Genomic DNA, 27,732 nt, shown 5'->3' with positions numbered 1-27,732 from the left:
TTTAAAAGATCAGAATTCAAGTTCTCCCCACAGATTCTTACTGACTGTGTGACTGGGCAAATAATATCACCTCAGTGCTTCAATTTTCTCATTTGTAAAATGAGAGTTAGGCTTAATTTCTAAGATTCTTTCCTAAACTATCATCATTCCAAGATTGTGTTTCATTTACATCTCCAGGTTCCCTTCCAGAGTCCCTGTTTCGTAGATCTCATCCCCAGTAGGAAAAGCAGAATTTCAATGACTAAGCCAGCTAACTTAAAATATCCTATTTCTGGGAGTCATCCCCCAATGTTAATACCTATTGTCTGCTATCTAATAATGTTATTGGGAATCCTCTTAACAATGCCCTGTGTTCCCACTCACATAAGATTAATGTAGTTAAGTCTGGATTATTCCATTCAACGTGGAATATACGAATGGAAGCTGATCTTTCATAAGAAAAAGAAGCTTGTAGGCACTCAGCAAGAGGGGCTCTCAGTCACCATCCATAAGGAGGGCCATGGAGAAGGGAGGCTGAAAAGCAGCAACAGGCTATACAGGATTCAGTTTGGGAAAGAGACCTTTGTTTGGTTCTTCCCAAGCTTAGCTCAATGAAAAGGTGAAGCCCTGGGGCAGTTAGATTCAAATCAGATCAGATACTTAACACTTCCCAGCTGTGTGACCCTAGGCAAGTCACTTAACCCCAATTGCCTCAGCCAAAAAAAAAAAAAAAAAAGGTGAAGCCCAAATATTTTCATCTGCTCTCTCATAGAAGCTAATATTACGTAGTGCTTTAAGGTTGGCAAAAACACATAAAACATCCTCTCATTTGATTCTCTTAACAACCCTTTGAAGTCGATGCTATTATTACCCCTAATTTGGGAAACTGAGGCTGAAAGAGGTAGCATGATTTGTCCAAGATCACACATCTAAGGCAGGTTTCAAAATCAGATCTTTCCAATGCTAAATCCATTAAAGCCTTAGCTGCCTACGGCATTTTCTCCCGATTCATTAGTGCATCATTTCCTCATACCACTTCCTCCTACTCCTATGTCACCAAACACTGGGAGAATATTAACAGCAGTCCACCCTCACCTTCCACTTTAAGGTCTTCAAAGCACTTTACACCTATTAATTATTCCACTAGAGCCTCACAACAGATCTCTTCAGCCCCATTTTGTGGGTTAGCACACTGAGAATCAGCGGCTGGGCTAGTTAAGTGTTTGAGGCAGGATTCAAATCGAGGGGCAGTGTCAGAGATTCCAGGTGGAGCTATCCACACACTACGCTGGGCCTGTGCTTCCAAAAACGACCCGCTGTTAGAGGATGTCATGAAGCTCGGGTAGAAATGGCTCAAGACAGAGCAGAAACATCCTCACAGATGCCCTTTCAACACTTCCCGGGCTTAGCTTCCTAAGAATGGACAAGCATAAAAATACAAACTGATGGCGGGGTAAAGGGGAGATGCTGAGAAATTTACAAATAAGGAACATTAAGCATCTGTCCGAATCAGCTAATTCAAGCTAAAAGTGCTCGTCCTTCTGCTGCACAGACACAGCGTTGTAGCGTGGAAAAAGCAGACAAGAAAACTGATCATCTAAGTTCAAATTCCATTTTCTCTTAATAGCTGTGTGATTGTGAACAATTCGCTTCAATCTCAGTTTCCATAGCTATAAAAGAGGGCTATATAATAACTCTTCTACCTACTTTGGGGAAACTGTAAAGATTTGTCATTCACCTTTAAGAATATTGCCTTGCATGTACTAAATACTTAAACACATTCAACTGAACTGAAACACTAATATTTAAGTGTGAATTATTTAGAGGCAGCTGGCGGCTGACAGAGTGTTGGCTCTGGAGTCAGGAAGAATTGAATTCAAATCCAACCTCAGATATTCACTATGACTTAATAAGTCATTCACCCCGTTCACCTTAGTTTCCTGATCTGTAAAATGGGGATAAAAATAGCACTGTAAACACCACTCTAGCACAGAGGCCGGCTATATAAACGCTAATTCCTTCCTTTCCCATTTTTATTACCACTTCCGTTGTGCCAGCAAAAGAAAGGGAGTGAAAATGGGAGCGGTTCCCTTGGAGTCTGAATTCCTGAGGACGTACCAATTGGCAGGTAACTTTCTGACTGGTGGGCCTTGAGGGATAAGGACCTTTTATCCTGCATGTGATCCAGGCATGCAGGCTGGCTCCCACTTTTTTCTTTATTTCTGAAGAGAGACACAAAGGAAGGTAGAAATATGTCACAGAAGAAAAAAAAAAAATCAAGCAGCATCATATTTTTTTTTTAAATCAGCAGTAAGAACAGCACTATGGTTAGCAGTGTGAAATCTGCTGATCTAAAGGAGAAAACAATTAAAAGAATGACAACTCCGTTGTTACTTGTGCCCTTTTTAGTCCCTCAACCCCAGGGAAGCCAGGGCAGCTTGATTTAAATCCTAGTGTACGTGCTCATCCAACCTGTCCCATCCTGTTGAATGGGGTTGAGGGTAAGGGAAGGAGGGGGAAGTTTCAGGATACTCCCAGGAAAATTCAAGCTAACTACTATGTACCATTTCAACAAAGTCTAAAATTACTTGCAGACTTGGGGCAAATGACTCGTTTTAACTAACATGCAATTTTCACAGCAGTTTCCCTGTGTCAACAGCCGCTACCGCTGAGTTACAAGTTTCAAAGCTGTTCCTGGGTCATATCCTTTTCAGTGCAAATCTCAGTATCCCAGAGGCGGCAATAAAAGTCACGGAAGAAACCTTTTTGGTTTGCTCACCCTCACTGACAAGGATTGATTAGTGAGAGCATGGGGGAGATTTTTTTCCAAGGATCAGTACTGGATCTTAGAGACTATGAATTGGAAGGGACTAAAAAGGCTCTCTCTCAAAAAGAAGAAATTTAGGTTAAGTGACTTGCCTAAAGTCACGCCAAGTAAACCCCAGAAAGACAAGGTTTGAATCCAAGTCCTCCTCCTCCAGAGTCACTCAGAGTCCCCAGCACATTAATTGATAGGCAGTGCAAGGTCCGCCGAAGGACTTAATTAGGGCTTCTTTTCCACGAACCAGGAACAATCCCTCTAAATTAAACGAAGGACTGACTGCAAAGCTACATTTTACAAAGCTACTCCCAGCCAAGTTGCAATTGAATGCCACCAGCTCTGCACATTCCTGAAGGGTGGCCCTGGAGTCCTCAGAAAGGAGGAGGGAAATTCTTTTTTTTTTTTTTTCCTACCTTTATAAGCCTCAAAGGAAAAAAAAAAATCCCCAACCTTTCAACAACAGAGGCATTCCTCGAAACCAGCAAACCCTCCATGATAAGCGGGGGCAGAGAAGGGGAAATAGTTTCAGTAAAGTGATACTCTAACTCCGGAGCAAGCAATCACTGCAGGCAAGACAGCTGAGGCCGGCCATCCTGTCCCATCCCGGAACAGGGTCTGGAATGTAACCTGACAGCATCATAAATGCCGGTCATTGGCTCTGGACGCTGTCACATGCCGCCGTCTGCCAGGGAAGATGGAGTGGAGGAAGTCTCCAGCTGGAGTTCACGGTTTACTCCCAGGTAAGTAGTGCATGGGGCAAGATGCGGCCACCTGGAGAACTTTAACCATTTCCGAGCCCTAAGCCCTTTTATTTTTCATTCCCACCACAGTATTCCCCAGTATGCATACACAGAGGCAAGCATACCAACACACACACACCTTTTTATATCTCCAGATCCTAATTCCTAAGATCACAGAATTTAGAATGAAAAGGGATCTTATAGAGCAGTACCCATACCTGCTGTTTAAAAAAACTGAGCTCTGGAGAGTGTTCATGATTTGGCCCACAGACTATACATAGTAGAGTCAGGATTAGAACCCAGGGAAAGAAATGGCTTAAAATATGTATTGTTTGAAAAAAAAATCTAGGTATCTTAGTGGATTTCAAGCTTGATAATAGTCCACAATGTAATAATGCAATCAAAAAAGTTGTCTGTGTTGAAAAGTACATTGACCAAGGTAAGGGAAGTGAAAGTCCTGCTGTGCTATGCTAGTTCTGGACATCATTAATTAAGAGGGATACTGTAATCTAGAGGTAATCCAAAGGAGATCAAATGCTCCTACATCCACTCATGTAAGGATCAGTTGAAAAAACTGGAAATGTTTCACTTGGAGGAAAAATGACTGAAGGTGTAGAGATGACAAAAGGGAACTACATTCAAATATCTGAAGAATTATCATGTAAAAATTTATATTTATTTTACTTGATCCCAGGAGGCAGAATGAGAAGTAATGGGTGGATATTACAAAAAGGAAGATTCGGATTAATATAAACTTCACAGTTAGAATTATTGTAATGGGGACTGGGCTGAGGAAATAGCAGGTTCTCCCTCCCTAGATATTTTTAAGCAAAATCTGGACAGCTACTCTTAGACTGCAATTGTGGAGAGGACTCTTGAGCAGTTATGGGTGAGCCTCAAAGACCCCACCAATGTCCACTGCAACTCCTACATGCTGATTTCTTGGTTCTTCTTGGTCTCTGCCCAGCAAATTTTCCATAACAGGAATTTTTAATCATTACTATACAGAAAGTAATTTCCCACCATCAGTTCTAGTTTCCTTACACTAATTACAAAAACTCACGCTTATCCTTAATGTGCCTAACTAAGTCTCAAACTATTAGCTATCTATACTATTCCCTGATGCTTATATTTAGCTATTCAAGTCCAGTCTCTTGGCATCTACTTTTCAGCTTTGATAAAGTTTTTTCTAAACTTAAAGAGAGTCGTTTGAAATGAGTTGAAATAAAGAAAATTAAACTGGGGAGCATGGAACTAGGATTATTTTTTAATTGAAAAGTAATGAAATTTTGGAAAACCCAATTAATCTCTTTAGACCTAACTTTTCCCTAACTGAAGAGAGAGCAGATGATAAATTAAAGATTTCTTTAATTTACAGAAAGGCCAGTGGTCTCCAACTAGAAGATAATATAACTATACCAACCAATCCTTGACTATGGGGTGAAGAAGATGAATTTGATGCATTTCCTTTTCTTTTTCTCCTACTCCTCTAAACTCATCTTTTCTCTTTTAAGAGACAGCATGGCACAGTAAAAAGGGTATTGCCTCTGGAATAATAAAATCTAGGTCTGAATCTCAGCTCTGCCCATTTCTTGTGTGGCCTTGGGACAAACAATTTTATTCAGTTTTCTTATTTGCACAATGAATGGGATGAACTAGATGACCATACTGGTCTTCCAAGCTCAAAAACTATTATGCTGTCAAGTCTTGTCCCCATCTGAAAGTTCCTAAAGTTTAATTTTTAGCCCCCAGGCATTTTTCCTTAGAGATGTATTCTTTCCTACACTACTGCCCTAATTACTCCTCTCTGGACTCAAAACCCAAATTTCCAACAGTCTAGTGATTATTTCCATTTGGGTGTTCTACCATTTCCTTTAATTCAATAACCCTGAAAAATAACTATTCACTTCTCTTAGTGATTATTAGTGATAGCATCATGTCCCTCAGCCATCTGACTTCTCCTTTATATCCAGATTGTCACCAAGTCTCACTTTCCTAATACTCTCGCACATTTCTTTCCATTCCCACAAACCTTATTTCATCAGAGACTAGGAGACAATCCTTTAGCCAGAAAATATCTAAGAAAGGCTTTACATAAGATGAGGTTTGGTCTGGCTTTTAAAGGCTAAGTAGGATTTGGCTGCTCAGGCAGGATTGGGCTGGACATTCCAGGAGGTGGAAATGGTAGGAAATGTAGGAACAAAGGTAGGAAAGCAGAAGGCATATTCTGAGATTGAGCAAAATCAATGGGATATATATAGGAGAAACTGGTGTGTCTACAGGCTCTTTCCTCATTATTCTACATACTGCCAGTCATTTTTCAATTGCATGACACCAAATGGGCTTTTCTTAGCAAAGATACTGGAGTAGTCGGCCAATTCTTTTTCCAGCTCCTTTTACAGATGAGGAAACTGAGGCAAACAGAATTAAATGACTTGCCCACGGTCACATAGCTAATAAGTGTCTGGGGCTGGATTTGAGCTCAGCCAGGATTCACTAAACCAGTTAGCTGCCAGAAGATTAAGACTGGGATAAGGACTGGTACAAGAAATTCCTGGATAAGAAAACTCCTCCTAAGAAATGCAGACTGGCATCTTCTCTGTGCCTTGTAGAGAGCTGCCCCAAGCAATGGGAAGTTAAATGACTGGCCCAGCTTCTCACAGCTGGTGTCTGTAAGAGATGGGACTTGAACCTAGGGCTTCCTGGTCCAAGCTTGGCTCACCATTCATTCTTCAATGGAACCCTGGACTTCCTTGGTTCAAGGCTCATTCATCATTTACTCCACTATGGAACTGAGGTGTTTGTGGGTCCAAGACTGACTCACCAAACACTCTACTACCTCCCTTCCTCCCAGCAGATTAATAATCCTAAAATATCACCTTAATCTGTCACATGTCAGAAACTTTTAATAGCTCTCCAGTGGCTACCGCCTAGAATTTAAGACCTTTCATATTCTTACCCAACTTACCACTCTAGATTCCTAATGGAATTCTATGCCCAAGTCATATTCTTTTATTTATCACTCCCTGAACATTTTTTTTATACTTTTCTATCTCTCTATTTTACTTATGTTGCACCAATCCTTGAGAGGCCTAAGCCAGAGTATCTTCATCTGGAAGTTTCTGATGATGACTCCTACCTGGGCCTTGGCTCAGTCACCCGTTTCCATTTCTGAATGCTCTCCCCCTCTCTAAATTATCCTGTATTATTTAGAATATGTATTGTTTTCACTTATCTCTAATAGTATAGTGGGAAAAGTAAGGGCTCTAGAGACAAAGAACCTGTGTTGAAATCATCCTGGTCATGGATTATCTGGATGATTTTGGTCAAATCCATTGTCCTTGATTTCAATTTACACATTTTTAAAATGAAGCGGTATAAAATGAAAGTTTCTGGGATCCCTGCTAAGCCCATGATCTGTGTGTGTGTTGTATCTGTCCAGGAGAATCCTAGCTCCTCAAGGTGGGGGCTTTTTGGGTCTTGGGGCTATCTCCCCAGGGCCAAGCCCAAGGTCTAGCCTACAACAAATATTTTATGTGGTTTTTTTGAATTAAATTTAGTTGAACATCTTATACGCTTTCACATGTTGCTCACTTCCCAACACAGCAGCTTAGGCTCTTTATCTCTCTAGGCTTGATTGGAATGAACTTACCTTAGAAGATTTCCTCTGGCCAAACTCTGTTCTCGAGATGGCACATTGCACATATTGAGGCTCAGTCTTTTTGTGGTTTCCATTTTTCCCTCTGAGAGGCTGTATTCCCTTGACCGGGTGGGAGAAGTACCATACCTCTCCTCCAGACATCTCAGTGGTACAGTCCTGTTGATGGGCTGGAAAATAATAGCCCCACTCTGCTGGGATATTGGCCGACGATTCCCCACGTAGCATCTGACTAAACCTGGGATGGTGTCAAAACTTTCCTGGTCAAACTGATACTGGATACGGCAATAAGCTTCATTGAGACGGAGAACTGTCTTGCTGATCTTGAAATGTTGGGCTGTATTCTTCCACTGACAGGTCAGGACAAAGTTTCCAGGGCTAGAGAGAGAATCCCGTACCAAGAAGTCTCCATCTCGCTGCACAAGACTCTCTGATACCTTTGGAACAAAACCACATGGGAGAGAGAAACGGGAGAGTCAATCTTCCACACCATATTATTATCATTAATTACCCACCTTTCTTCAGACACAACTGCTGGTGATGCTAAAAATTTCCTTTTGTGCTCTCCAATTTTTTTCAAAATGGCAGACTACAAGAATATGAAATTCATTTCATATTAGGCAAATAAACTTTTGGGAACAGAATGAGGAAGAAATAGTCTCTGATAACTTTTCCCATCAAGATTTATATATTTTACATGTATCATCAGCAAAATTGTCTACTTCTTTGTCTTTTTTTGCTCCCTGAGCTGTCTTGACTTTCCACTGTCTAGTGAATGCAAATCTAGTTTTATCCACCATGGTCATGGAATAGGGATATTTTCCTAAACAAATAATCTAGGTAAAAGAGAAATTACCATATAGATCATAATATTTTAATAACTTTTTATTGACAGCACATATGCATGGGTAATTTTTTACAACATTATCCCTTGCATTCACTTCTATTCTGACTTTTCCCTTCTCTCCCTCCATCCCCTCCCCTAGATGGCAGGCAGTCTAATACATGTTAAATATGTTACAGTATATCCTAGATACAATATATATGTGCAGAACCAAACAGTTCTCTTGTTGCACAGGAAGAATTGAATTTAGAAGGTAAAAATAACCTGAGAATAAAAACAAAAATGTGAATAGTTCACACTCATTTCCCAGTGTTCCTTCTCTGGGTGTAGCTGATTCTGTCCATCATTAGATCATAATATTTTAAAAGTAATTTTACTTTTTTTATTCTGATCACTCCCCCAAAAAAGGCATTTCCAAATGCTCAGTAGAACATAAAAAGTAGACTATATATCAAACTATGAAATCATTTCAAACTGCTTGCTTTTGGGGAGGAAAAACTATAATTAAAAACTACCTAATGTAATATAAATTCTACATATTACTTTCAAAGTTGTTCTGTCTGTGCTTCCTTCTTGAATTGCCTTCTTTTTTCTTCTATATGTTTTTAACATATTACAATGGCTGCCTAGGGGATATCTATGTTGCTAACCTCTTCTTCTATTCTATAATCCCGCCTTCTATTCACAGATGAGACAAAAAAGGAAAAAAAAAACCTTCATGTTACATATAAGGTGAGTCAAGCAAACTGAATCCACGTTCAAATATATATTTCATAACCATGATCATAAATATAAGCTACCTCCTGCACCTCAAGTCTTTTGCTTCTCAGTAATATTTGTCATAATAGGTTTTCTGAAACTATAGTTGATCATTTCCCTGATCAGAGTTCTTAAGTCCTTCAAAGTTGTTTTTCTTTACAATATTGTTGTCTGGTCTTATTATTTCACTCTGTAATAGTTAATATTACCCAGGATTTTCTGCATTCATTTTTCATGGCATTCATATATCACAATTTATTCAGACATTTCCCAGTTGATGGGCATTTCTTAGATTTTAGTTTTTTGTTTATTTCACCCCATTCCTTTCAAGATGAGGAAATTGTTTTCCAGGGACTATTCCCTTTCCAATATTATTATTCTTTCTTTTTTATCTCCATCCTCACCCCCACTCTATTCCCTGCTTATTTTTGTGTTGATTTTGATTGTATTTTTAACATGAATTTTTTTTTGGCTGAGGCAGTTGGGGTTAAGTGACTTGCCCAAGTTCACACAGCTAGCAAGTGTTAAGTGTCTAAGGCCAAATTTAAACTCAGGTCCTCCCGACTTCAGGGCTGGTGCTCTATCCACTGGACCACCTAGATGCCCCTTAACATGAATTTTTACTGGTGTCTTTTAGCAACATTCCCCTAGTATCCTTACATATAACAAATAATATCTTTTTAAAAAAAATAAAAATAGTATAATTGATCAATACATAAAGTCTGAAAATACGTGCAACGTACAACATCTGTGGGCTTTCCACCTCTTCAAAGGCCTGGGGTAAGAGAGTCTTCTCATATCTTTTCTTTTGAGCCACGCTTTTTCTTTATAATTTTCTTATATTCACTTTTGATTTATTTATTCTAATTACATTATTGTTGTTACTTTGTACATTGTAATCATTATGTACATTGTTTTCTTGACTCCCGTTTATTTCATTCTGCATCAATTCATATAGATCTTTTCATGATTCTCTGCAATTTTCATTTCTTACAAGACAATAATATTCCATTACATTCACATACCATAATTTGTATTACTGTTATTATTCAATCATTTTTCAGTCATGTCTGACTCTTTGTGACCCCATTTGGGGTTTTCTTGGCAAAGGTATGGAATGGTTTGCCATTTCTTTCTGCAGTTCATTTTACAGATGAGGAAACTGAAGCAGACAGGATTAAATGACTTGACACGGTCACACAACTAGGAAATGTCTGAGGCTAGATCTGAACTCAGTTCTTTTTGATTCCAGGTCTGGATCTCTATCTACTGCACCACCTGCCTGCTCCTCACCATTTCCTAGCAAGCTTATATTTCTGAGTCAAAGGGTATGGACATTTTAGTCATTTTATTTGCATAATTCCAGGTTGCTTTCTAGAATGGTTTTGTTGAATCACAAATTCCACCAGCACTGCCCTAATATCCTGTTTTCCCACAGCCCTTCCAACATTAACAATTCCCATCTCTTGTTATCTTTGCCACTTTGCAGTATGGGGCTAAATCTTGGGGTTGTTTTGATTTAATTCCTCTTATCATTAGTGATTTAGAAAGTTTGATTTATTTCCACATTAAGCTTTATGTATGTGTAAGTATGTGTGTGTGTTCAACCCTCCCCATCCATTTTAAACAAGAGTACGTTCATCTGATGCCTTTCCTTCCACCCGATTTCTCTTTGTTTCTGTATATTACCCAATTGATGGCATTCACTCATTTCCTAATTCAAATAAATCTGAATTAAACTGTAACTTGATTGTTAAAACTTGGCAGAGAACTGGAAATTAAGTGGATGTCCATCAATTAGAGAATGACTAAATTAAGTTATGGTATATGAAAATAATAGAATATTATTATTTTATAAGAAATGATGAGGAGGCTGATTTTAGAAAAGCCTCGAAGAATTTACACAGACTGATGCTGAGTGAAGAAGACCTAGGAGAACATTGTCCACAGCAATGGCAAGATTGTGTGGTGATCAAGTATGATAGAATTTCAGAGATTCAAGGCAATTCCAATAAATTTTAGGTGGAAAATCCATCTTTATCCAGAGAGAGAATTATGGAGATCTAAGAAGATTATTTTCGTCTTTTTTTTTTTCTTCTGTTTTTTTGTTTCCTCATGATTTTTCCCCTTTGTTCTGATTTTTCTCTCCCAACATGACTCATATGGAAATATGTAAAAAACAAATAAATAAAAACCACCATATGTAATCTAAATAAAATGAAATAATTTTTTTTAAAGCCGGTCAAGTTCGTATTCTTTTCTATAGGGTTTTTGAAGGTGATGTTCTTGGTTGTAAGCTTCGATCTTTTGCTTTCTGAATTTAAATTTCAAGATCTTCTCTCATTTGTGTCATCCTAACTGATTCCCTGGTAATTGTATTACTTCTATGAAGGTATTGTTTTTCCTCTGACTTGTGAGCTCTGGACTTTAGCAGTGACATTCTAAAGATTTTTCTTTTCTTTCTTTTAGAAGGTAATAGGTAGATCTTTTTATCTTCCTCTGATTTCAATAAATCTGGGCAGTTTTCACTTATGACTTCTTGAAATATAATGTCCAGGATTTTAAAATTTAAAACCACAGTTTTCAGAAACTCCAGCGATTCTTTAATTATCTTTGACTTTTTTCCCAGGTTTATTATTTCTGCTACCTTAATTTCCTTCTATTTTATCAATAATTTGATTTTGTCATCTTCCTCTAAGCTACTTAAATACAGTTGTATTTATGAAAAACCTATTTTTTTCCCTTTGAGTAATTCTTTGCAATTGTTTCTACAGTAGACTAAACTGATCCACAATAAGTTTATACACCAGTCAATGTCTATCTTTGGTTTACTTTCATCTCTAGGTTTAGTTCCTGAATTGGGGTTTTATGCTATGATAAAGCTTCATCCTGCTGAACTTTTGAGTAAGATGGTTAGTCAAGCCCTGAGTACCAATGCTGATTTCCACTTCACAGGGTTAAGCCCTTCTAGATCTTTGAGGTTCACGGTGTTGGAACTTCAGATCTTTCCATGGCATTCCAGTATGGAATTTTCTTGTACTACACATAAGGAAATTAAGAACCAAAGGAATTAAATGACTGCCCAGAGCCACCAATAGTTCCCTGATATTTTGAATATATAATATGCTATCCTTAGCTCCCCCTAAAAAAAACCCTATCAAATAAGACCACTGAGGTCCTATACAGCCAATCTCCCCCCATTTGTATGCTTCAATATTTTCCAATTGCATGGAAAGAAAATTAATATTCATTTAAAAAATTTTTTGAGTTCTAAAGTCTCTCTCTTCTCTCATTCCTCCCTTTTCCTTGAGAAAGTAAGCAATTTTATATACATCTAAAGTCATGCAAAACATATTTTCAAATTAGCCATATTACAAAAGAAAATACAGACAATAAAACCCCCACGAAAAGTAAAGAAAGTAAGTATATTTCAGGCTGTTCTCAGGGTTCAATTCTCTCTTTCTGGAAGAGATTAGCATTTTTCATCATGAGTCCTTTGGAATTGCCTTGGATCATTGTCTTGATCAGAGCGGCCAAGCTTTCACAATTGATCATCCCTACCATAGTATATACAAGCAATCTTTTACCAAGTCTTATTTCTATATTCCTAACATTACTTGTTTATATCCCTTTTTCTCCATTAAACAACCTGGTGCAAGCCTTCATCAACTTATACTTGGACAACTTTAATAATTCTTCTAGAAAGCATTTAGCAAATGCTTCATTTATCTATCTGGGTGGTCTCCCCGCCTCGATTCTATTCCCACTTATGGCTGTCCTCTACTCAGCTACTAAAGTGAGCCTCCTGTGACTTAGGCCCCCTACCACTAGTAAACTCATGGTTCCCTATTACTTCCACAATCAAGTACAAATGGGTTTTTTTTGGCTTTTTTAAAGCCCTTCATACTCTGGCCTCTTTCTACCTTCCTATTTTACACTTTACTCCTTTATTCAAACTACAATCCAACTACACTGCCTTGCTCTTCCTCTAGCAGGATACCCCATGGTCTAATTATTTGTCTTGATACTGGCTATCTTTCATGTCAGTCAATCAATAAACATTTGCTTTCAAGCTTCCAAAAGACAATGCAAAAAAGTAAGCTAAAAAAGGTAGGGGGTGGAATGGGGGGATGAGGGGAATGTTAGGAAGGTACTAGACAATAGGAAGGGGGGAAAAGTCAGAGAAGTCACAAATTAAGTGAGGAGGAGCTGTTCTGAGCTGAGCTCCCTTCTTATATGAAATGCTCTTAATATATTTATTTTTCTTAGACATCTTCTCTTTACCTCCATCTTCTGGACTCCAGGGCTTCCTTCAAGACTGAACTCTAAGCCCACTAACTGCAGGAGGCTTTCCCAGGTCCTCCCCAATTCCTAGTATCTTGCATGTGTATAGTGTTCCTTCCCACTCATCCATCCACCATTAGAATGTTAAATTGCTCAGCACTGTGCTTTGCCTATGCTAAGTCCTTTACAAATGCTTATTGACTGACTGAGATCCCTCCCAAGCTCTGAGATTTTGTATAATAATATGGCTTTAATTCTGAATATGTCAATTTTGTGGTTGAGTGTTTCAGTCTTATCCAATTCTTAGTGATGTCATTTGGTTCTTGGCAAAGATATCAGAGTAGTTTGCCATTTTTTCCCCTGTTGCTTATTTTACAAATGAGGAAAACTGAGGCAAACAGAAGCTAAGTGATCTCCCCAGAATCACAAAGCATGTGAAACCTGATTTAAACTCAGGTTTTCTTGAGACCTAGTGCCCTAACCATTGTGCTATTCAGCTGCCCTTGAATTAGTCAAAAGGCATTTTCAATTGTTATGATGCCTTGGGATCACCATTAATGAACATCAATTGTCTTCTTAAGGTATTTAGCTTAGATGGTACAATAAGGAAATTAGGCAGTACCAAGAACATTGGACTTGAAATGAGAAAGACCAAAGTTCAAATCTCGTCTCAGACACTTCTTAGCCAAGTGATCTTAAAATGCACTTTACTGCTCCCAGTTTCTTTATCTGTAAAATGACTTAATAACATCCAAGATCCCTTGTAGCTTTGAATCTATGATCTTAAATATATAATTTATGGCAGAATTAAATCACTTTTTTGTGATGATGTTTGCAGCATAAAAAGTTACAAAAGTCACATCACAAGTTACAGAATCTCAAAAATGGAGAGGAGTCTTTAGAGACCAGCCATTGATTCAAGAGAATAGCTATTAGTTTGGGGAAGAACACAAGAATGGCTACTTTAAAGTAGCATCTCTGTTTATACTAAAGTGTCTATCTACCATATGTATTTTTTTAAAATGCAGAGTTGAAAACACACACACACACATATTCATATATCTCTCTCTTTCTATCCATCCCTATCTGTAGAGATAGATGGAGATTTGGATATCTGTATATTTATTTGTCTAGATTATCCATCTATCTTTGTGTATCTATTTGTATCTATCTTATAAACAGGTATATCTTGATACACTACTTATCTATCTATATATAGAGACATCTATATCTTATATACAGATATATCTTTACACAATATCTATAACTTCATGCAGCTGTCTATATCTATTGAGGTATCTGTATCTATCTTATATATATATGGAAAGAGATCTCTCTATATAGAGACAGCTATCTAGATATCTATGTCTATCTTTGGGTAGCTACTTATATTTATATACAGACATTTGTATCTATCTTTATAAATATAAATATCTATTTAAATATCACTCTCTACATATCTTTAGATAATGTGAATATACATAACACACATGTATACATTTATGCATGGACATACATACATAATAAACACATATTTATGCATGTGTACATTTACAAATCCATGCATCCATATGAATGAAAATTAAAAGACTTCCTGTTTTTAACCACAATCAGGCTTTGTTTACTAAGCTCTCAGAATGAGCTAATACCAAAATGGACTTTGGAGTTCTGGCCCCACCACTTCCCTATGGTTCCTTTATAGAAAAGGGCGTGTGTTGAGTCAACAGTCCATTGCACATGATGCACACTGCCCGGCTGGACTCTCTTTTGTTCCAATCACAGGAGCTCCTTCGGGGTCTCAGAATGCTGGGGCTTGAAGGAGTTCAGCTGGCCACTGGCCCGGGGAAGTCTGCCTTCTCTATTTGAACTGAAGCACAGAAAGAGACAGAGACAAGAGATACCTGTCGCGGAATGCGCCCGTGATACCAGGCGTGGCTGCGTATATCCTCGCTGCTGAGCTGCAGCTCCTCCTCCAGTTCCTTCTTCAGCAGCTTCTCAGGGCTCCTGTCCATTATGTGTCTCTCCTTGGAGAACTGCAATAAAAGGCATCAGCTGTGACTCTGCCGCCACCTGGACCACTCATCCCACCTGGCAGAGTGCACGAGAGCTGGCCACCTGCTTTGATGGCCAAGCCCCTGCCAAAACTCTAGTTCAGCGAGGCACCGAGATAAGAGTTGCCGTGCAAGATGACCTTTCATTCTGCCAACCGCTAACATGTCATAAAAGTGTCATTTCTGCCTGAGGAACATGGCAGGAAGTCCTGATAAGGTCCTTGCTTTCATCAGCCAGCTGAGGGGGCAGTTACCCTTACTTTCACCCGGATCCTGGCAAGAGGAGCACAGGTAGACTTAAAGGATGCCCGCTGCAGGTGGGACCTGTAAGTCAGGTTCCCTTAAGGTTCAGGCTCCTCTTTGGTTTTCTCATTTTACCCCATGATGACACCGGAGGCCCAAAAGTATACTTAGTGAAAATATATATGGATTCAAATCCTATCCTTTCGCAAGTCACTTAACCTCCATCTATAAAATGAGGGCCTAAATGAGATCCTTTCCAGCTCTTGATCAATAATCCTCTCAAGGATGGAGAGAGGCACATTTCTCTGACTAGATTTCAGCACTACATCCTCCCTCTCCACTCCTACTTTGTGCTTCATACAGCGCAGGCAAAATATTCTGAATGCGAGAGGACAATGTTTCCAGGCGTAATATTGAATCCTCAGTCATTTGGAATTTTATATCCAAATATGTGGTGCAACAGATTTTCGAGACCTAAAGGAAGGAAGCTCACCAGTGGTTCACCAAAATTACAACTATTATGTTACCAAAACAAATATTTACCAGGCTGGAAAGGCAAGTAGAATTGCTCAAGCAGTGGGCGAATTAAGCATCAATTCCCTTCACAAAAATAAACCCCTTAAAGAACTCACTAGATGAGTGAAATAAGTTATAATACTCTCTAGAAGTCAAAAGGACCTCAGACCTGAAGTACAATTCTCTCATTTTTCAAGGAAAGAAAATGAAATCCAGTGAGGAGAAATCACTTTGACTATGGTTACAGATGTCTTCAGCACCTGAGTCAGAAATCTCCAAATCTGGTCTCTTGCTGTTAATCTGTATGTATAGAAACAGCAAAATAACACCCATGTTCTTCATCACTCAAGAAAATGCTAGAACTTTACACCTGGAACCTTCACCTGGCCCTTGCAGACTTGTTGTCTACATCTTGAACCAATTTAAGAGGAAGCATCTCAGTTAAAGGAAAAATTGATAGGAAAAAGTCACATGTTGGCTGCTCAGGATATGTTTCAATTTAACATAGAGGCTCTGGAAAGCTGGCTATTCTGGAAGAAAAGAAGGAGGAGAAGGAAAAAAAGAAGGGAGAAGAAGTCCAAGAACTTTTTTTTTTAATTTTAAAGCTTTTCATTTTCAAAACATATGCATAGATAATTTTCAACATTCACTCCCAAATTTTTTTCTCCCTCCCTTTTCCCCCACCTACCTCTCCTAGATGGCAAGTAATTCAATATATGTTAAACATGTGTAATTCTTCTATACATATTTCCACATTTATCATCTGCCCAAGAAAAATAAGACCAAAAAGAAAACAAAAATGAGAAAGAAAACAAAATGCAAGCAAATAACAACAAAAAAGTGAAAAAACTATATTGTGACCCAACTCTCTGGATGCAGATGGCTTTCTCCATCACAAGTCTATTCGAACTGGCCTGAATTACCTCACTGTTGAAAAGAGCCATGCCCAGCAGAACTGATCATCACATAATCTTGTTGTTGCTATGTACAATGTTCTCTTGGTTCTACTCACTTAGCATCAGTTCATGTAAATCTCTCCTTCATGAGTTCACCCTTCTGTCTTAAGGTAACCCCAAAGCGAGACAGTTCTGAATAAAGACCTCAGAAGGAGATGCCATATCTTGTTTTAATGTTCTTTTCCACAACATGATATCCCTCACAAACCAGAATATCCCCCACTTGCATTTCAGCCCCCTCTCCCCCACAAATCTGACTCCATCCAACCTTTCTAAGCATTTTAATATTATCCTCCATCATTTCCTGGTTCCCTCCAAAAGCAGGATACTTTTCAAACCCCTTCCTTTTTTTTTTTTTTTTTTTAAATTCAAAGCCTGCCTAGAATGCACTCTCTCCCTTCTCATCACTGCGTCCTGGGGATCAATCCATCTATCTATATATTTACATATCTATGTGTGTGTATGTGTGTATTTTTTTTTCCTTCAAGGCACAGCTCAAAGATTCTCCTCCCTCTCTTCTCAAAACCGTTCCCAGTGTATCCCTAGTTGTTAGCATTTTCTCCTTCTAACAGCATTAAATGTAGTTGAATCTTTTGTCTTCCTGTAGACCATAAGCTCCTCGAAGGGAGAGGCTGTTTCCCCTAATGGAGTTCCCTGCCCAAAAAAAGACCTAAACTAGCATTTGTTGAACTGAATTGAATCATTCTACATGTAAAATTCCAGCCCTTAGTGGTTCATTCAATAAAGACTTACCATGATTTTCTTACATATTGCTATTCTTGGTATTTTCTTCCTCTTTTTTTGAAGAGGTAATTTCCTCCTGACAACCTGCTCTATTTGTGCCTCCTCACAGTAAAAATTTTAGCATTTTATGGGAGAGCTTCGGCAAAATTTACCCACTTGTATACACCCTTAATCAATGTCAACCTACCAAATGAATCAAGGTTATTACCGACTGTTCCTGTCAGATTAGGAACAAGTAGTAAGATTTCTGACTTTCAGGGTTTTCTCAGACAAGGATGATATGATATGTTTTCACAGCAGCTGCCGTGGAAGATACTGTTTTGTCTGCTTCCCTGATAAGTCTGAAATCTTGGTAATGGTGTGTTCTTTTGTGCTCCTATTGGTAACAGGAAGGTAACTGCTTCTCAGTTGTTGGTTTTTTTTTTTTTTTTCCTTTAGGAAAATAGTACATATAACTCCCAGCTATCAGTAGATCTATCTGAGCTGGCTGCTTGGCTCCAGAGGAAAGCATTAAAATGGGCAAAAATTGCCATGTAGTCCTTGTTACTGGGGCACCCTGAGGCCAGTGGCTTGCTTATGTTCAGTAATTTGGAGCTGTATTAGGAGGAAAGCTAATTAGGTGTTAGTGTTAAGTCTAGCATTAATACTATGAGCCCCCTGCAGCCAGGGACCACTAGGCTGCCTGAAGAATTAGCTTACCTGTCAGAAATAGACTAGGTCAACAATCAGTACTGGGATTGGGCCCAGGAATGGCTGCAGAACAGGGACTGGGTCTCTGTTAGTTTGGGCTGTTTTTTGTATTTCCAGTACTTAGTATAGTGTGGGACCCAAAACAGGTGCTTAATAAATGCTTATTGATTAAAAAGCAATTAAGAAAATGGAAAATCAGTGGCAGCGTTCTACTTTGAGTCTGGGGGATTTTACAATTTTAAAAAGTTGAGATGGATGTCAAGATGGGTTTGGAAGTATAGCTATCAGTCTCCACATCTGTAGGGAGTCTCCCTTCCCCCGCCCCTCATTTCTGCTTTATTTCCTCAGATCTCACAGATTTGTAGCTGACAACAGTGGAACCGAGAAAAGCAATTTTTATAAATGGAGAACTTGACGGAAAAGCAAAAAGAACAGGAAACAGTAGGTGTCCCATGCCCTAGTGCCCTGCTTTTAATACCAAAGGCAGATTCATGGGGTAGAATTTACACAAGGTTTGAAAGGCAACTGCAGCTGTACTTGGGGAGAGAAACTGAAATCCTACTTAAACCTGAATTGGATGGTAAGGACCAATTTGGTCCTAGTCTATTAATCCAGGAACCAAACGCTTATTGTTGGCTACATATTAGGCACTGGGGATACAAAAGGAGCAGCATCTAAGAGCTGGGCTTGGAGTGACAAAGATCTAAGTTAAGAATTCTCCCTGCTACTCTGAAATTACTTTGTATATATTTCATATCTAATAACCAGACTCAAATCTGGCCTCAGACACTGGCTATCAGGGTGATCTTAGGTAAGTCACGTCTGTTTGCCTCAGTTTCCCTGTAACATGGGGATAACAACAGCACCTACCTCCTAAGGGTGTGAGGATCCAATGAGACAATGTTTATAAAGTGCTTAGTAAATGCTGTATAAACATTAATGATGGTGATGGTGATGAGGATGCCATTTGAGATTTTCTTTGGGTCATAGAAACATAGATTTAGGACCAGAAGGGACCTTTGAGATCAGTAGAACAGCTCCTTGACTTAGATTTCCTCCTCCGATAGCTCCGAATTTCCAAACAGAAGCAAGCCACTGTCTGCAGAACGCCCCAGAAATAAGGATATAAATATAATATATTATAATATAAATTATTATTATGTTACCGTAACTGCTCTCATGGCCACTTTTGCCCATTTTGATTCTTTTCTCCGGAGCCAAGTGGCTAGCTCAGATAGATCTGGAGATAGCTGGGAGTTGTATGTACTATTTTCTTAAAGGAAAAAAAACCCAAACCCAAACTGGGCAGGCCAGACATTCCTGATATGTTTGACCCCATTTGTGCTCCACTCGGACACTGGGGTGATGTGCTGTTCCCTTCTTCAGCTCATTTCACAGATGAGGAAACGGAGTTTGTTAAACAAGGTCAGATGTGACCTCAAGAAGCGGAGTTTTCCTGACTCCAGCACTAGTCCTCTATCCCTGTGCCTACTGCTGGCAGGACTGGCGGGTCTTGCTGATACCCTGCCCCATACTCCTCATAAGGTCAGGGCCTTCCTTGCTCATCATAAGAACTGAATACAGAGCTGTTGAAATGAAAATGAACTGCTTTACCTCCACCAAAAATTAGCCTAACGGGGGGAGCTTCTCTTGAGGAGGGCAGGATAGGGAGGAGAGAGGAGGTCAGCTCTCTTCTGCCTCTTTTGTTGTTGTTAATTTTATTATTTATTATTATAACAACTTGATTATTATAATCTCATTCTCACCTTTTTCAGTTTATTAAGTACTTAACTAGGTGGCCCTGTGCTGAGCAGTTAGAAATGGTCCCAAGACAAACTTCTCACAGCAACTAGGCTGGCTCCGCACTGTAAATGGGATTTCAATAACAGAGAACTCCCAGAGAGAATACTTCCCCTACCCCAATGCAGAGCCAGCTCTTTTTCTGCAACTTAAGAATTTTCTAGAGCATTGAGAAATTAAGTCATTTGCCCAGGGTCACTGAGCTGCTAATATCCTTTACTCTTTCGTATTACGCTGCTTTATTTTTTCAAACTCAGAATTTTCCCTGCCTGAGAGAGGAAGATGGAATATAAAACTTTGAATAGGGTGGATCTTACCCTAGCACAGGAATTGCCTCCCAGCCTACAAACTTCCCCTCTCCCTGAGCTTTACCACCAACACACAGCAGCTGTTCTGCACATCTCCCTCCGGAGGAAGTGAGCTACAGTTCTGCTGTTGTTCTTGTTGTTTTGTTTTGTTGTAAACTAAGGATGCTTGGGCCATGGCTTCAGATCTAATACATTTTACTCCAGGAGAATTGTGTGAAAGATATCAATGAAAGATCTGAAAGAGATGTGAACAAATCAAGTCAACAAGCACTTCTTAAGCACCTTCTCTGGGCCAGAAAGGAGGGCTTTGAGTCAGGAAGTCTCATCTGTCAAAGCTCAAATCCAGCCTCAAATATCTACGTGACCCTAGGTAAGTCACTGTTTGCCTCAGTTTCTCCATTTGTAAAATTAGCAAGAGAAGGAAATGGCAGATCACTTTTCTTTGCCAAGAAAATCCTGAATGAGTCACAAAGAGTTGTACACAACTAAAAAAAAAAAAAAAAAACCTATTTAACAAAAACTAGACTAAATGCAGGAGATAAAATGAATGGCAAAAATAGGCCTTGTCCTCATGAGCTGAGTCTAAAGGGGAAAGCAATATGTAAACAACTATTTTCCAATAAGATACAGTCAAGATAAAAGGAGATAATCGATGGGAAGGTACTAGTATCCATTATCTAGATTAAATATCCTCCCCTAAGCTAGAAATCAGAAGGCACTGTCAGTCCATTAGCATTTATTAAGTACCTACTATATAGCAGGCACTGTGGTAACCTTCAGGGGATACAGAAAGAGGCAAGACTGTTCCTGATCTCAAGGAGCTTACACTCTATTGATCTGCCATGGAAAGGTCACAAAATTGCGTGCTAAACTTGAAACCACTGGACCCAAGTTTAAATCCCGGCTCTGCTATTTACTAGTTCTTTCATCTTGGTCAATGGTCCTAAGATCCTCATAATTTTTTTTTTAACAATAGGAATAACAGAGACAATCTCCGTGTGAGGATCTTTAATACTACTTAATATCAAATAGTGGGAGCCATTAAATTAACTGACTGGCCCCAATACTTAGTAGGACTATTTAAGCCTATTTTATACATCACTGGTTGGGGCAATCAAAGATGGAGCCATAAACTTAGAAGGAGACTTTAGAAGCCACTGAGACCAATCTCCCATCATTTGACAAATAAGAAAATTAAAGCAGAGTGAAGGTAAATGAGTTACTCAAATTCACAGTTGATAAATGTCTGGCTTGGAATTTGCCCCAGATCTCCCTGACTCTTATTCCTAGCCACTATGAGACATTTGCTACAAATTAATATATCTCAACAAATCAGAAGAGATCAACTTTTGCCAAGAAAAAAAAAAAATATATATATATATATATATATATATATATATATATATATATATGGGGGGGGGGCAAAAGCTGAAATTAGAAACTGGTGACAAAAAGGTAGTTGTTGTTTGTTCTTTGTTCTGGAAGAGGACCATGACATCGGGGGTGATACAATGACATGCAAGTGAGTTGGATTTGAGTAGAATTGAGCAAGGTCACCTGCCTCCCTTTCCCTTCCAGAATCACCTAGACAAAAAGGTTAAACATGGGAATAACTCCCTTCTGGATTTCTCCATAACTACTAAATGCAGAGCTCTTTATTTTCTTCATTCGTTTTTTCTTTATGAATGTTTTTTGATGTAAATCTACTCACTTCTTTTCTATCATCATTACTTTTAATAACAGCAACCAGGATGGGAATGGGAACAGGGCAAGGAGACCTACCACACCATAGGATCAGAAGGATCAAAGAAAGAGGAAAAGGAGCCATGCGAAGAAAAATAACTTTTTGTGGTAGCAAAAAACTAGAAACTACAGGAGTGTTCATCAACTGGGGAACAACTAAATAAGTTATAGCTTATGAATGTCATGGAATATCATTCATTGTGCTGGAAGAAATCATGAAGGGGACAGTTTCAGAGTAACCTGGGGAAGATCTATCTGAACTGATGAAGAGTGAAGTGAGCAGAACCAGGAGAATAATTTATATTTTGTAGACAGACAGCTGTGAAAGACTTAATCAATCTATGTAGTGACTAGCCATGATTCCAGGGGACAAATGATAAAGCATGCTACCTGCCTCCTGACTGAGAGCTGATGGACTCATGATACAGAATGAAATTTTTTGTATTGACCAATGTCAGAATTTGTTTTGCTTAATTTTGCACGGGTTACATAGAATTTTGTTATTTTTTTGTTTTTCCATTGAAAAAAGAGGAGAGAAAATAAATGCTTGTTTTACTAAAGAAATAAAATGTTTATAAAATGTTGTTGTTGAGTTGTTTGTGTCTGCTTCTTCATGACTCCATTTGGGGCTTTCTTGGCAAAACTACTGTAGTAGTTTGCCATTTCCTTCTTCAGCTTATTTTTATAGATGAGAAACTGAGGCAAACAGAGTGATCGTAGATCTGTTATCTGGAAGACAGGACTAATTAAGTCTGAAGAAATTCAGACAGATCTTTTACCATCAAGGATTTGTGGTGAACTTTTTTAACGATAGCAATTCTTCCAAGGTTCAGAAAGGAGTGCTAATTTGCATTGATGGCAAGAGGCCCACTCTGGGAAAAATTATAGATCCTTGAAATGTTGAAGTGTTTAAGAGCTAATCTAGAACAGACCTCATTCTCACAAACCAGGATTAGCTCAGGAAGGGAAAAAGAATGGCCATTAAATTGGATTCAACTGGAAAGGGAAAGGAAACACGATTTAAAGTTTTCCACGCTAAGATTTTTACTAGGATTTGAGGGTGAGAGGATGGAGGTTGGGGAGCCATTTCTACTGTACATTTAGCAGAATGAGAGACTAATCCCAGAGGAAAGAGTGTCACAGTCTGAGTAAGGTCTCGCTGCTGCTGAAACATTCTTGGTTAACTTCTTTATGAAGACCCAAGAGGACTCCCTCCCCAGAATTCTTAGGCCCTCAGTAAACTGAAGGAACAAAATGTCAGAGATGAGAATGGAGTGTTAAAAGGAATGGATTATGTCAGATCAGTCTTTAGCTATGAGAGCTCTTCAGGCCCTAGAAGACTGATTATACTGAGCATTCAGCCCAAGCTTGGGTGTTGAACAGTTTGAAAATGATTGACAAGAAGAATCAGCTCCTCTAATAAGATTCCTTGGCCATCAGATGTGCTATTAGGTCTTCCCCTATTGCAATATAACCTCTGGCATTAGGGCATTCTCAACATCCATCACCGAAAACACCACATCAACCTGAAAAGGCGCTTGAGTTCAAATCCTACCTCTGACACATACTGTCTGTGTAAACTTAGTTAAACCACTTTTACTCTGAGTTTCCCTTCTCCCTGACCCTTCCTCCCCAGTGACCCAAAACTAACATGGTGACCGGATGGAAAAAGCCCCGAATGGCTTCTTCTCAGTCATTCTACTTTCCTTCAACCCTGTACCCCCATCATGTGGGAAAAGAGGTACAAGATGGCTTCTCACATGACTTGGAAAAGCCAGATATCACCAACTATAATTCAAGTAAAATGGCATTCGGCCATTCTTCATCATGTACCCTAAAGGCCTTTCCAAGATCTACACTGTCATCATGTCCTCCATCAACCCTACCATCCAAACTGCCAATGCATCCTAATCCCCCCTGGACCCTCCAACCCACCACCATCTTTCCCTCCACCTCATTCAGCTCTCCCCCTAACTAGAAGATGATCTCCTTGAGGGCAGAGACCGTCTCACTTTGTAGTCCCAGCACGTCTTGAAGCGTTTAATCACACCATAAGCACTTAATAAGGGCTTTTTCACTCATTCATCCATAAATGAGGGGATTACACTATGACTTCCATTATTTTCTCATCTATCCCCATGAGATCTATTCCTTCTATGAGTTAGGGTTGGTCTCATCTTACTCCATCTTCCAAAAAACCCTTAAAGTCAGTTTTGCATCTTGAAATACAGCGAGCTTAGTCTTGACAAAGCCTGAACAGCCTAAATACTGATGATTATTAGAAAGCACATTTGGGGTGGGGTGGGGGTACGTGGAACAATGCCAAGGGAGTGTGAATTCCCCTGCCAAGGCAATCAACGTGCTGGGAACAGAGTAAATGCTGACATTTCAACAGCTCGAAGAGAGAGAGAAAATCCATTTCCAGCCAAAAAAAAAAAATCAACTCCAGTATCTCATCTGTAAAGAGGCCATGCATAGAAATGAAATTAAAGTGTGGATTTAAAATTAGGCAGTGCAGTCAGGATTTTTTTTTTTTAAGTCACAGGGGATTACTGTTAATAAATCAACCCCACGATTAGACTTTCTGGGCACACAGGCAATGTGGAGGCAGTGAGTTGATCTGTCAGAAACCAACCATGTCCCAAATGGAGGGTTGAAATGATTTACATATGAAAGACAGTCTAGAGGATTAAAGCAAGATGCCATCAGCATGATAACATATATTTGTTTTATTCTTCCTCCCATGTGCAAGAAAAGTCTCAGAGCTGTAGAGTAAAAGAGCTGCAGAAGCCAAAAAAAAAAAAAAAAAAGGAAAAATGATAAAAATGCATTCAGGGATCTGGCCTAGATAAAAGAAATACTAGAAGTAGAGTGGGAATTACTCAGTGCTAGATGCAGGGAATCATAATAAAGGTAAAACATGTCTCTTTCTTAAAGGAGTTTGTAATTCAGTCTGAGCTCAGCAAATAAGAGATGAAATGATAAATAACAATATAAGTTTGCTTGTGATAGGTATTAAGTGAATAATACAGACAAATCAAAAAACAAAATCCCCACAAATCCAACATTGTGGACCAGGCTACATAGGCAAGGTGTCCTGAAAGAAGTTAATTTCACAAGATAATAGGACTCCAGATTTAGTGACCTGAAAGATTTTCTACTCCATAGCCTTTGCTAGTCCCAATTGGTAAATGAATTGTTAGCTGTGTGAAAGAAACTCCTGCCGGTACAGAAAACAGTCCCCAGATGGATCCCTAGAATGAAAAGGTAGTTCTCTAGTATGGTACCTCATCTGGGGACACTTCCCTAGCTAGGTATGAAATCATTGGAGAGTTTCTCTCATTTTTTCCCCTTTAACTCCTCCCCATCCCAAACAAGACAACAACGTGAGTTTAGAATATCCTGAATTCCCAACAGAGGAGCCACCAATGACCAGACATGGTGGCAAAGTCCATTGGAACTACCAGTACGGTAGCCAGAGGAACTGGAAGGTGATTGAGCAGTAACTATGAGATGGAGATGACCCAGAAGCAATCTTATAAGAATTGCAGTCTGGAGAAATTGCATGGGTGCAAATAGTTAGATTTACACACAGCAAGGATGCTACAACACCCCTGTTGCTGTCTATTTCTCACCACAGTGCTTTAAAGGTAAGCCTAAGGGCTTGGATTTCTAATCCTGTTGTTTATAAGCCCCCACTGGTCTGTTTCCCATTATAAATTAGCTGGCCAGATTTAATTAGCTTAAAAATATTTACTGATATGGTATTTAAGAACGGACGGTACAAAACATTTCCCCCAAAGCTAGGAGAGCAGTGACCCACACAAATTGCCCAGGAGAGAGTGAACCCAAACCTAGAATATGACAGAAGTGCTGAAATATAAGCATAGAGAAGACATGTGATCAAAGGGCAAAATCACAATTCCTCCCTCTTTTCTATTCTTTCCTTCCTTGGTAGAATCCTCATAGAGTTTGCCACAGAACCTGGTATCAATGATGGGTGGGTATTGTAGCATTCTGACCATATAAGTCTAACTATTTTCACCCATGCAATTTCTATCAGATGGCAATTCTTAGAGAAGTATCTTAGGTCTTTTAAGACACAGGCTGGGATGTGTCTATGAAAAAGCAGTGGAGCATGGTTAGTGATCCAACAAATAAAATTGGGAAAAAACAGTCAGCCTCCAAGTAAGAGGAATGGATTTAAGAGAAAATAATCTTAAGAAAACCCAAGGAAGGGTGTCAACAATGTCAAAAACTACAGGCTAATCAAGAAGAATGAGCAATGAGAAAAAGCTGGGGGATTTGGCTATTAAAAAATCATTGGAAGCGAGCGATTTTAATTGAGTGATGGGGCTAGAAGCTAGATTACAAGAAGTTAAAATGTGAATGGAAGGTGATGAAGTATAGTAGACAATGAGTATAGACTTTTTTTTTTTTTTAAAGGAGTTTGTCAATGAAAGGGAGAAGAAATGCAGAACCAGAGCTTTAGGACACCCAGCTGGGTGCAAGAGGCAATTCAGGGCTGTCCTCTTTCCAGGAAAAAGTATATGTATATGAATGTATAGAAAAAAAATGTATGTATATATTAATAGATATACACCTTTAGGATTATTGTTAAGGTTCTATTTTCAAATCATATTCTCAATGGGTAACAAAAGGAGTGGAAAGAGGGAGAAAATTTAGAACTAAAAATATTTTTTTCTAATCTTTTCAAAAAGATTGTATTTTCATTATGAGGAAGTTATTTTTGGTAGAATTATATGTTCACTACTGAGTTAGTAAAGTTAATAGTTCCCCTTATAGTTCATGTACTTGAAAGCTCAATTTATATTAGATTTGTATTATTGTTATCAATTTCATAATTTCTCCTGTACTCTTAAGTTCCAAATCCTAATAGGGACTATTAATGCCTAGTAAGTCTGTCTAGCAAAATTCATTATTTATTTTGTTTGTTTTATGTTTGTAAGCCTAAAGATTCCAGGAATCTTGGCCCTTAAGATCTTAGCAGACTCAACAATAAAAAGTTGAAGTGGAGAGAGGCTTCCCTTCTTCTGACTAACACAATGAAGAAATTGAAGCCCCAAATTTAAGTTATTTCCCCTAAATCACTCACATACTCAATGTCATGGCGGATAAAAGGGATTCAATGGAACTCTAGAATGACTAAGAGTGAACTGTGAAAAGAAAGACAATTCAAAATTTCCCATCCTAAGATAGTCACTAGGATCTCTTTAATTATCCTGGTAGCCAGAATGAGAAACTAGGACCAGAGGAGAAATCATAAGTCTTGGGCAACTAAAGCTTCTTGATGAAGTTCCCAAGAGCAATCCCTCACCAGAGTCCTCAAGCCCTCAATAAACTAGAAGGAACAAGGATGCTAAGGCTATTATTATTAAACAGGCAGAGCCCAGGCCTTCCTGGTCCAAAATCCCATGTTCTTTCCAGGCCATCAGGCAGCTTATCTCCTTGCCTAGAACTAGGAACATTTTGTCTGGAGTCATGAAGAGGTCACTTTGGTTCCTCTGATTCAGAATTCCCAGAAGCAGCCCTGCCATCCTTATGTATATAATTGGAAGCTTTTATTTCTTAGTAT

General features: G+C 38.9%; 1 protein-coding gene and 1 long non-coding RNA gene across 5 annotated transcripts in view; one reads left to right on the top strand and one right to left on the bottom strand.

Moving 5' to 3' along the window:
- Nucleotides 1-27,732, bottom strand: part of BCAR3 (BCAR3 adaptor protein, NSP family member) — a 165,860-nt gene that overhangs the window by 23,424 nt on the left and 114,704 nt on the right. For 2 of the 3 annotated variants that reach the window (XM_051993319.1, XM_051993320.1), the window contains 3 exons: nucleotides 14,987-15,118; nucleotides 7,193-7,635; nucleotides 2,098-2,201 (listed from right to left, as the gene is read on the bottom strand). In XM_051993319.1, the coding sequence (XP_051849279.1) occupies nucleotides 2,098-2,201; nucleotides 7,193-7,635; nucleotides 14,987-15,118 (679 nt within the window). Of the gene's footprint in view, nucleotides 1-2,097; nucleotides 2,202-3,250; nucleotides 3,380-7,192; nucleotides 7,636-14,986; nucleotides 15,119-27,732 lie in introns of those variants that run through there. The other variant, XM_051993321.1, reaches the window with a different exon arrangement.
- Nucleotides 3,454-11,038, top strand: LOC127559494 (uncharacterized). 2 transcript variants are annotated; one of them, XR_007953148.1, is made up of 2 exons: nucleotides 3,454-3,540; nucleotides 10,054-11,038. It is a non-coding gene; the product is annotated as an uncharacterized LOC127559494 (long non-coding RNA). The 2 variants fall into 2 exon arrangements; XR_007953149.1 differs by lacking the exon at nucleotides 3,454-3,540 and adding an exon at nucleotides 7,680-8,774.

The sequence above is a fragment of the Antechinus flavipes genome, chromosome 4 (assembly GCF_016432865.1).
Source record: "Antechinus flavipes isolate AdamAnt ecotype Samford, QLD, Australia chromosome 4, AdamAnt_v2, whole genome shotgun sequence".
In the NCBI taxonomy this organism is placed as follows: domain Eukaryota; kingdom Metazoa; phylum Chordata; class Mammalia; order Dasyuromorphia; family Dasyuridae; genus Antechinus; species Antechinus flavipes.
This window is presented reverse-complemented; position numbering and strand designations above follow the sequence as displayed.